This window comes from Anolis sagrei, chromosome 4, assembly GCF_037176765.1.
Source record: "Anolis sagrei isolate rAnoSag1 chromosome 4, rAnoSag1.mat, whole genome shotgun sequence".
NCBI lineage: Eukaryota > Metazoa > Chordata > Lepidosauria > Squamata > Dactyloidae > Anolis > Anolis sagrei.
Window position 1 is genome coordinate 184,503,600 of NC_090024.1, and position 11,497 is coordinate 184,515,096.

The 11,497-nt window shown below is 42.0% G+C and overlaps 1 protein-coding gene across 3 annotated transcripts; it reads right to left on the reverse strand.

The window, feature by feature from the left end:
* Positions 1–4,331: 4,331 nt before the first annotated feature.
* On the reverse strand, positions 4,332–10,487 carry GPR61 (G protein-coupled receptor 61). Of its 3 annotated transcripts, none has more exons than XM_060773240.2 (3): positions 10,383–10,487; positions 8,756–8,866; positions 4,332–6,341 (listed from the first exon to the last, which is right to left on the reverse strand). In XM_060773240.2, the coding sequence occupies exon 3, from the start codon at positions 5,984–5,986 to the stop codon at positions 4,622–4,624; it is 1,365 nt and encodes a 454-aa protein (XP_060629223.2). In that variant the 5' UTR covers positions 5,987–6,341; positions 8,756–8,866; positions 10,383–10,487; the 3' UTR covers positions 4,332–4,621. The 3 variants fall into 3 exon arrangements, with proteins under 3 accessions (XP_060629223.2, XP_060629222.2, XP_067324055.1); XM_060773239.2 differs by having other exon boundaries at positions 9,916–10,487; XM_067467954.1 differs by lacking the exon at positions 8,756–8,866.
* Between the last annotated feature and the right edge of the window lie 1,010 nt (positions 10,488–11,497).

An 11,497-nucleotide genomic window follows, 5' to 3' on the forward strand; every position in this document is an offset into this window, starting at 1 on the left:
GTTTGTTGCCTGGCCACTGGAGTTTGAAGTGCATTAAATGATCAGTATAGATGGGGCCTCTGATATTTCTGAACAGGTATGCACTGGGTACTCATGTTAATACAGCCCTTGTGATTTCTATATTCTAATTCATGTATGAACCTCTTTGTTCTTCTATCAAGATGAAAGATTTGCATCTCTACAGGACCATTTTGTTTTCTCTCCCATCTGCTACATACAGTTAAAATGGCTCTATAATCCCAAAGAGTTCTACATCCTAAATAAGTAAAAATGGAGACAAAATTTGTCCTAGAATACAGTCTCAGCTGGTGCATCCCAGCCCTATTCACTTGCCTATCCCTGCTGTGTCTCCACTAGAATTTTTCTTGAGGAAAACATTGGGGGAAAATACATTTCAGATGGATTGGGGGAAAAAGATTTAAGATAGAAAGGACAACAGACAAATAATTTCCTTTCGACTATAACTCTGCAGGTTGCTGGTCACAAAAGAAGCTAGTGCACATCCCCAGTTCCAAGTCAAGCAGCTGGAGAAGCAGCATCAAACTAGGTGATGTTATTGGGGCAACCACTTTCTTAGTTGGAAGCCCATTATTCACACACCGGCAGGGAGCAGATTTCATAATAAATAATAGCTTTGTTTCTTACTCAAGACTTCAACTGGCCTACATTTTAAAAACTCCTGTTTTGTGAGGTCCCCCCTTAAAAAGTGTATATTTATGTCAAAGGAAGAGCAAGTTCGATGTAAGATTTCTGTTTGTATATCACAGAAAGGACATGACCAAAAGTAGATTTCCTTGAGGCCAAGGAGCGAAAGCACCCACGAATGGCAAGGGTTCTCTTAACTAAAAAGCTGAGAAATTTGGGTGGAACCATATTCACTTTTACATATTTTTCTTTAGTTCTTGGCAATCAAGTGAATTTATGAAAACAGATTGATATAACTACATAACGTATCTAGTTTTCTCGTTGCAGTACTTTGAATGTCTCTTCTCTTCTGTGCTGGTCTATGAAATTTTGTGGGGACCACTGCAATATTAAAAACTGATTCCCAGCTTTGGGTTTCTAGAATTGTTAGGCTTCAGCTCCCAGAAATCCTAAGAAGCATAGTGAAGGTCAGAAATTCTGGGAGATGTGAGCCAACAACACTTGGGGACCCCAAATTGGGAATCATTGTAAAAGACATGAAAGGGAAATATAGTGATGTTCAAAAGAAGGGGGTAATAAACAAAGAAGGCATATTTATTTATTTCATTTATTTATTTATTTCAAGCTTTTATATACTGACCCTCTCACCTTCAAAGAGGGATTTGAAGGTGACAGGGAGCTCTGTAGTATATAGGATTAACAGGGAGCTCTGTAGTATATAGGATTCCTCTGATCCTTGGATGTCCTACTAAACCTTCTTTGGAACCCCTCCTAAATAATTGAGACTACAGCGTTTCTGGAAAAAGGAAATGAAAGAATAGATTATTTACTAACAAGCAATATGCCATATCTGATAGTCCAATCGTATTCATACAGTGAGTTTGTTTTTGTGGTTTTGTTTTGTTTTGTTTGTGGGTCACCAAAGAATTCAAGCTAGTGTTGATTGCAGAATCCCACATTGCATTGTGGGCCACAACAGGGGAGGCATGGATTGCCTTTGGCCATTGCAACCTTCAATGCCGTTATCATCCCTGAGTTGACAACAATTATTTTGTTCAAGGGCTTTTCAATAAACATGTAGTATATGATTCTAGTGTCTGAAGATGGGAAAGATAACTGCTTCCAACCTCACAACATTGCATTTAGCAAGTAACTGATTGTGGGAAGAGGCAAATACAGTGAGCCCTTGGTATTCCCTGGGGTTTGGTTCTAGGATCCCCTGTTGATACCAAAATCTATAGATTATCAAGTTCCATTATATAAATGCCATAGTAAATGGTGTCCCTTATATAAAATGGCAAAATTAATATTTGTTTTTAGGGTATTTTTAGACCCTGGATGATTGAATCCATACCTGCAGAATCCAGAAGATCAATTGTAGCAGCCGCTACCCATAAATATGAAAGACCTGACTATATATGAAAATTTTAAGCTGCTGCTTATTTGAGCAGTGAAGTAGGAATCTTGGTGTATTTTTTCAATGAGATACTGAAATGGAATAAAGTTGGCCTTCGGTGAATGCCAGTTCTAAGGCAGCATGAACAAGTACTGTGGGTAGCAGAATAGAGGTTGTTCCTGAAATACATCATGTGTGCAAGTTTATGTGTCTGAATGACAAGTTGTGAGCAACTATTGCTGGTATTTAATGTATAACTTTTGATGACATCACCAGGAGCTGTCACTAAGGTCACTTTTTGTCCCAGAAACATCAGGGTCTGTGACAACCCTGAACTGTAAACTTTAATCTTGAAAGAGATTGTCCAGTTTTAACAGAGGGACATTGACAGAGGATGCGATAGAACTGGATTCACTGAACTAGGTAAGATGTTGACATGTGAAATTCAATTCACTTCGTAATTTGGAGATAGCAAAACTTCTAACCCAAATATTAATAAACTGCTGGAAGACAACAGAAAAGTAGACATTGTGTCAGACTACTGCATGAGAGCTAGAACTTGGAAATGTTCTGGACAATATATTCTAGAGTATCTAAGGGCCCTTCCACACAGCCCTATATCCCAGAATATTAAGGCAGAAAATCTCACAATATCTGCTTTGAACTGGATTACCTGAATCCACATTCAAATAATGTGGGATTTTCTGTCTTGATATTCTGGAATATAAGGCTGTGTGGAAGGGCCCTAAGCCAGCAAGAGTGGCTAGTCAATTGGTCCTCTAGATATTTTGGATCGCAGTTCCCATAATCCATTATTGGCCCTGTTTTTTAGAGCTTCTGGGGTCTGAGGTCTGGCCAACATGTGCAAAGACTCCAAGGCTCCATACTTGTATCCAAAAGCCCAAAGCGCTCCAGCTGGAGGTCAGCTGTGATCAGCAGTGCTGCAGAATTTGAAGAGGCATGAATGGAGGGTGAAAGAGAGAAACGTTCCAAGAGGAAGGCGTTTCAAGCCAACCCTGACCGGGACCACCTTCCACCTGGAAAGAATGCCCTCACTGCGGAAGAAGATGCAGATCAAGAGTAGGGCTCCACAGTCACCTATGGACCCACTGGCAGGACACTGAACTTGGAGGACCATCATCCTCGGACTACGAGGGATCGCCTAAGTAAGTAAGTAAGTAACCTAGCTCCAGTGTGATGAACCTTCATAGGTCCCTTCCACACAGCCAAAAACACAGAATATCTATATCTATATATATATTCCACAATATCTCCTTTGAACTGGGTTCTGTGAGTCCACACTGCCATACAGTGTGTAGTTTATGGCTTGATTTGAGGATTTAGTAACTGCTCCCTCCAGCACTTTGGGCCGTTAATGGAAGACAGCTAGTCTTACCTGACGGCTCCACTGCATTTTATGAACTTTAAGTTTTTACTATATGAGGTTTATGTGTGTTTATTCTTTATGGATTTATGTTGGGGTTTTTTAGGCTTATGTATTGTTTGGACTTCATTGGACTTCATGTCAGGTGAAAACCTTTACCTTTACTTATTGTTTGTTCTATGCTTGGCACTTCTAATGTGCTATTGTGAGCCGTCCCAAGTCCCTCCGGGGAGATGGTGGTGGGGTACAATTAAAATTGTATTATTTGTTATTGCATAATCCAGTTCAATGTGGATTTTATACAGCTGTGTGGAAGGGGCCTTAAAGGTCTCAAAAAGGCATGAAAGGGAGACCCTGATGACAGCAGGCACTGGATCCTTATGAATTCCATGCATGACATTTCATTGCTTCATCATCACTACTCAGTCTCCTGCAGAGACCCAAACTAGCAAAGTTTCTAGGCCAGAACTCATGCAGAACCCACAGGCTGTTCAAAGAATTGAATATGTAATTAAAATATTGTGTATATTACAATAAAATATGTAATAAAAATATTGTGTAGCTGTGGGGACAAAATCTGCCTCTGCCTTTTTAAACATTGTTCCTACACCCCAAGTTTTCTGCCACCGAAACAACTTCCCTCAACCCCAGCAATATCTAACTCCAAAAAGAATGGGGGCTTTTATATATAGATAAACTGGTAGCCATAAATAGAAGGCAGATGGAAAGAGGGAACCTTGCTGTTTTGTGTGTGTGTGTGTGTGTGTTTTTGTTCTGTAACAGGATTACCTTCTCAAGAAAAAAAGTTCAAAGCAGAGGGTTAAAAATTACAGTGAATGCCAATAAAAATTAGGAAACTAGCAAGAGGTGGATGGAAAATGCAGGCATTTTGACAACATGAAGCTGTTTGTAATTCCAGACTTTAAAAACGAAGGCTGATAGGAGAAGGGGAGAGTAAACAATTACCATCCCACATTAGCCGAAATTGAATGAAATGACTCAGATACTAGTAGCAGCTGTTTCTTGGCTGAGTAGTGAGCTGGAGAGATAAAGTTCCAATTGTCACGGTTGTATTTATTGAACACTCTCCCCACCACACCACACCACACCACACCCCTCCCCTTCCCACTTCATTAGCTGCTATATTCTGCATTATTTCACACATCAGTAAACTAGATTGTCAAGTGCAAAAACAGCTACAGTTCTGGCTTAGGTGTGCATGCTGCCCTGATGTAGCTATCTGAGACAATGATCTCATTATTCATGTGCTGGTCCAGGAACTCAGAAGTTTCTTCTGCAATTTGCCCGGGAATTCGGAAATCTATGGTTGTTTGGTCCCTTTGGGGACTTGGTAAGGAGAGATTGTTCCTGGTTTCAGCACTACAACCAGTCCCTTGCAGGAACTGCAAGAAGTTCTCTTCTATGGAGCCATCTCTGCTTGGTAACCTGAGGTCCTCTTCAGGGGGCTGCTTGAAGAAACAAGTGAGGTGCTTGCTGAGTTCTCCTCGTATCTGTCGGTTGAGGCACCCATAGAAGAAAGGATTGGAGGTGAAGGAAAAGTAGCCAATCCAAGTCACCACGTTCTCTGTCTGCTGGCCAGGAACATGGGAGGCCAACACAGAGTAGAGGTGAAAGGAGAAATACGGCAGCCAGCAAAAGAGGAATTGTCCTCCCACGGCCAGGAGGATGATGACTGCTTTCCCACCCCCAAACGTCCTCTGAGGGGTAGTCCGAGGGGCCCCTGAGCTAGTCACCATAGTGGATCTGCTGCTGAGGGATTCTGATCTCTGCCGCGGGGTATCCATCCAATTGGGGAGTGGGCCATGGTGCATGGCAGCTACCCTGGCCACTTTGAACATACTGCAATAGACAACCAAAATAATGGAGACAGGCAGGAGGAAGTAGAAAATAGCAAAGAAGATCACAAAAATTTTGCAATAGGTGCTCTGACTCCACTGCAAGGTGCAGGTTCGTCCATTGTAGATGGAGGAATTGCTGACATGGCCCTGGGAAAGCCATCCCAGGGTGGGGAGGAATGACATGACTACTGCTTTAATCCAGATGCCAACTAGAACACAAACCGCCAGGCCCGTGGTCATTTTCACCTCATAGCGCATGGGGTGAACCACATAGTAATACCGTTCTACATTAATGGCTGAGATTGAGAGTATGCACGTGGTAATGAAGCACACACTTAAGAACAGGTAGATGTGGCATATGGCATCCCCCATCACTGTGCCATCAAAGAAGGCTGAGCTGGACAGTATTGCCAGAGGCATCAGGGTGACAGCAGCCAGGAGGTCCACCAGGCAGAGGTGGAACACAAAGATGAACTTTCTCAGAGATGGGGTCTTGAGAATGACTGTCATAATTGCAACATTGCCTACTATGGCTGACAAGTCAATCAAAAGCATGAAGAAAAGGCCCACAGATTCTGAAGCCACATCTCTGGTCTTGGTACCAAGGCTGGAATTGAGAAGCACAGAACTCTGGGATGTCTGGAGTAACCGTCTTACCCTGACAGAACTCTGCATCCACTGGGCAGGAAATGGAGGCTCCATGGAGACTAGCACCTCCCGTCACAAGTCCATCATCCATCCTATTCTGGGTTACCAGAGAGTAATCACAGAGAATCAGTAGTTGTAGCAGAGAAGGAGCAACCCTGAACCCTGAGATGATATTCTGGTCATCTTCTGTGCTGGCATTAGAGCCTCTGAGAGTGCCACTCAGTTCTAGAAGCCATTATGTATCATATTTAACTAAATGTGTCAATTTTCAACTCGTTCTGATGGTCCGTCATTGAATTGAATGGCATGGTGATGTCAAAAAGTGATTGGACCCGTCGTGGTATGAGAAGAAGGAAGCCTTCCTCACTCAAGGTGCCGGGCATGATTCTTCCCAGGCTAATGTTAGCACCTACAATTAAACATATTGATAGGTTAGTCCAACTGTTGGCCAAAGTTCTTAAACATTTCCTAAAGACAGTCCTGTTAAGTTCACTCATTTACCAGAGCTTGGGAAAGTTACTGCATTGAACTACACCCCCCAAAATTCCCCAGCTGTGAAGGCCATGATGACTGAAAGGGCTAGGAATATAACCTTACAAAATAACTTTGGTGAGCTTTATCATAGTATCATAGAGTTAAAGGAGACCTCAAGAGCCATCCTGTCCAACCCCCTGCCATGCAGGGATATACAATCAGCACTCCTGCCAGATGGTTATCAAGCCTCTGTTTAAAAGCCTCCAAACAAGGAGACTGCCACCACCCATCTCTGAATTTATCCTCTCAATCACATTCTAGGAGTTTCTATCTCCTTCTAGGTTCTGGAATACCATATCAAGAAACATATTTGCCTTTAGAGATCAGAGTAGACTGAGGATTGGAGTAGTGAAATGACTCCATCTCAAAGGATTCTAGTTCAGAGACTGCAAATAAGCTCAAAGCAGAAGTAATAAGGACATTGTTTCATCCCATTATTTCTTTAAGCTAAACGCATGCAGTTTTAAAGAAGAAAACTAGAAGACAGAAGTATCACTCTCTAGTCCGTACTTCTTTATTAATAGATTAACATTCGAAGTGCAACAATCTAGCCAGCAGGTGAGATACAAGAAATATGTGACTCTACAGATGTTCATGAGCTGAAGTCCTCAACATTCTTGATCACTGGCTATACTGGCTGAATCTGATGACATCTAAAGGGTAGAGGTTTCCCCTGACATTAAGTCTAGTTGTGTCCAACTCTGGAAGGTGATGCACATCTCCATTTCTAACCCAAAGAGCCCGTTGTCCGTAGACACCTCCAAGGTCATGTGGCCAGCATGACTACATGGAGCACTGTTACCTTCCTGGAGAAGCGGTACCTATTGATCTACTCACATTTGCATATTTTCGAACTGCTAGGTTGGCAGAAGCTGGGGCTAACAGCGGGAGCTCACCCTGCTTGCCGAATTTGAACCGCCAACCTTTCTGTCAGCAAGTTGAGCAACACAGTGGTTTAACCTGCTGCACCACCAGGGGGCCCATCTATATCTACAGTCCAATAATATCTGGAACACCACACATTCCCCAATTGTGATCTATTGGAAAGAGCCTGTGATGTAAATTGTTAGCAGTAACACAGCTCACGCGTGTCATTTAAAAAGGCATTATTTGATTCAAGCACTATTATCCTATTCATTATCCCAACTAGAGGAGATCCATTCAGTTGAATGATGAATCAACATCAGATAAATCCAATAGATTGAATGGGTCCATTATAGACAGAACTAAAATAAACTTTAGATCATAAGCTACACAATTCTAGCATGTAAAGAGTCACATAATGTTTATTAAATGTAACAGCCTCTTCCCTCCAGTATCTTTGGTCCCAGCTCTCCTGAAAGCATGTAGAACTTTTGTTAATGTAACTTTTCCCCGGCTGTGGAACGCCCTTCCCACAGATATTAGGTTAGCACCATCTCTAATGGCATTCCGCAAGAAGGTAAAGACCTGGTTATTTCAGCAGGCGTTCGAATAATTGTGCAATGACTGGTAATGACATAGGAATGGAACAATGGACGACGAATCTGGATCATGTTTTTAGCGATGAGACCTTGTGAATGGTTATTATAGTAATTGTGTATTAATGGTGTAGATTAGGTTATTACCTGCTTTATATTGGTGTTGAATTTTGCTATGTCCTGTGTTTTGTGAACCGCCGTGAGTCGCCTCCGGGCTGAGAACAGCGGTATAGAAGTAAAGTAAATAAATAAATAAATAAATTTTCTAGCACATGCCTTCCAGCACAGGATGGGACATCAGAAACATTATCCACCCATGTAGCAGAATTATCTACCATGTAAGTAAGAAATCTCTCAGCAGTGCTTTGAGGTAACTAGCGAATCAATAGTTACAACCAGTTAACTGTATTCAATTCCTTTTTACAATAATGAAGGCTTAACTATATCACATTATATTGTAATTTAACAGAGGGCCAAAAGTTGTGAACCACTGATGTACAACAAAACGATGAGAACAGTGGTATCTGTTTCAGGAGGTACAAAGCACTTTAGTTAGATTCACTTCTGCTACATAGGGCCCTTCCATACAGCCATATAACCCAGAATATCAAGGCAGAAAATCCCACAATATCTGTTTTAAACTGGGTTATTGAGTCCACACTGCTACATATTTAAGTTCAAAGCAGAAAATGTGGGATTTTATTCAACTGTGTGGAAGGGGCCATAGAGGTCCTACTTGCATTGGCCCCAGGGGTGTTTCTCCCCAAACCCAGGGGTTTTCCACATGGCCTATTTCAGTAACTATGAATCCAATGAGAGCACAACTTACCTTCTTGAGTGACACAGAAGAAAAGCGAGGTTGGCTACCCATTTTGCAATTGAGAAGGAGCTTGTTGCAATTCTGGACACAGTCCCCATGTACACCAGTTCAACAGACAGACTTGAAACACAAATTGGGGAGAAAAAAGTTTTTGGTTTTTTTTTTTTAAAAAAACTGTTTGCAATTTTTCAAAAATGACCAGAGCAATTTTGGTCCAGCCCCCAAATAACAGGGATAAAACATGACTGTGTTCCCCCTGTCTATGTGTCACAACTATGTTGGCACAATGGCTGAAGCCAAGGCATTCCTAGTGGTGGCATAGAATAGGGAGGGAACTTTCCAACTCATCTAGTCCAGTATTTCTCTGAGGCATTCCACAACAACAGCTGCTTGCAGAAGTCCAAATATAATGGATTCTTAGCCTTCAGTGAGTTACTTCATCCCTGCTTCCAACCTGTTCATCCTCAACTTCCATCACAACACCTGCTGTCTATACAGCAGTCAGGAATGGAAGGTTTGGTATCCGTTTGCCCCAAAAGAAAGGAGGAGGGGGAGAAAGAAACTAGCTGTCTCAATGCATCCTTATGTCTAACCATGAGAACTGTTGCTTTCTCCTTATTACCTTTCCACTATTGTTTGAGAAGGAAAAATGAAATGGCCTCTTGAGAGAGAATATGTGTATTCCCCCATTTTATCACTGAACATAATATATTTCTCTCATCCCCATAATTCACACTTTCGCAGAACAAAATAATGTAAAGCACTGGTTTAAAATATTGTGGGTTTCCGATATTCTCTCCTAGCAACTCCCTTGACCCAGGAGCAATTGTGCAGGTAGGTAAACAGGATCTGATCTGACTGGAAGAGACACCCACTCAAATGCATGAGGCACACACCCTCTTCCCAAATTCTTGCTCCACTCACATGGGTGTTGTGTATTTAATCTTCTCCCACTCTGCTGCCTCCAACATTGTAAGACAAAAGAACTCTCACATGTTGAACTTTGGGTTTCTTCCGCTGTTCCTTTCCTACCCATCCAAATATACATTCTGCACGAAGAACCAGTTACAGAGCAGCAGCAGCAGCAGCACATCTCTGCTGGGCAAAGATGTGCTATTTCTGCTACCTACCTGGCTCCTGGTGCAGAATTCTCACCTTGTGCTACCCACCTGTTCAGTGCTTGGAGAGATCCAGCAGTAGGCCTCAGCTTATGCCAAAAAAGAAACCATGAGGATCTCGAAAGCAGAGGTGAATCTGGACTCGTCTTGCTCATTCCTTTGCCCTGCTGCTAGTACATTACTTCCAATCTTCACCGGCAAAAAGGGATCTTCCCTTCACAGTTCAGGTTCAAATCCCTCTCTCCATTTTATGTACTCATTGTGAAGGCTCAAATTATGTGGACTTGAAATTATGAAACATTTATGTCCTTTAGTCTCTATCATTTCATTCCCCCAATTCTCCTCTCTCTGTCCATCACAGCTTCTTTGGAGGATTGGACTGTCTTGGTGCCTTTCTCCAATTCATAAACATTTACGTAGATAAACGCCCCATCGAGATGCCAGGAATACCCTGCCCGGCCAGCTTGTGCCTAACCAGAATCAGCCATCCTCTTTTACATCTGAGCATCAGTCCATACCTTCTCCGTGCAGGCTTCTAGCATACTGGGTACCTCTCTCTGCTGCTGCTTCTTCTCCACAGTATCTGATGCACAGATCCACTGCAGTGAAGGGTGAGAGGCAGCCTGAAGCTTGGAGAGTGTCTCTGTTTCTGGGTCCTAGAAGCCTCCTGATTCCCATCCCAGCGTTCCAGGTTTCATACATGTACAGGCTTTCCCCAATGTGCCACAAGTCATAGGAGCATTGAATTCAAACTTAAAAGAAGTGGGGGGAGGCACTACTACATTCAGAATGGCAAAAACATTCAGTTTGCACTTCCAAAACCAGAGGATGGTTTAACGTAATCAAGTTGTGAATTGAAACATTTTGTCGGACCTTCCCCTCATCTTCTGGAATCTAAGAGTACGATACATTTATTACCAGTGCCAGAGTTCATAAAATATGTAGAACTGCCTGCAACTTTTTAAAAAGCAAACATTTCTGTGAGGTGTATCCAAAAAACACAATTTTAGGACCTGGATACACTTCAGTTTTGTCATGGCTTCACCTTCTAGAATCTTGGAAAAACAATTTGGTGAGGTCTTTAGGACTTTTTGTCAGAAAGCTCCAGTGCTATAGAATTTTTAAACAGGTTTTTGACCTCGAATAGGCTGAAATGGGTCCATATGAGGTCGACACTCTGGCATTTTAGTTGTGAATTGATAGCAGCTAGTTTTATCTACAGATGTTCTGCATTTTTAAAATTGTGCTATTTTTTATATTATACGTGTTGATAGTGGTTGTTTTTATAATTTGTATGTGATATTATTTTATTCTCATGTACTGTTTATGTTATATGCTGCACCTTGAAGTGCCTTGTAAGCCACCCGAGTCCCTTTGGAGAGATGGTTGCGGGATATAGATGATGATGATGATTATTATTATTAGTATTACAACTCAGTTATTGTAGACCGGCAGAACTAAAATTTCCAGGATTGGGCACAAGTAAGTTCTAGTGGAAAAAAACTGCCCAAATCTCTCCAATATTCCCTAAAACTGATCCGAAGTTTCCCTGTTCCTCTCTGTGCCATAATTTGGGAGAATTACTTTTTGGACTATAACTCTCTGAATCTCATTGCCAGCATGATGCTGGGAT

Excerpts from the sequence above, each read along its gene's own strand:
- GPR61 (XM_067467954.1), bottom strand. The coding sequence starts at position 5,986 with ATGGAGCCTCCATTTCCTGCCCAGTGGATGCAGAGTTCTGTCAGGGTA.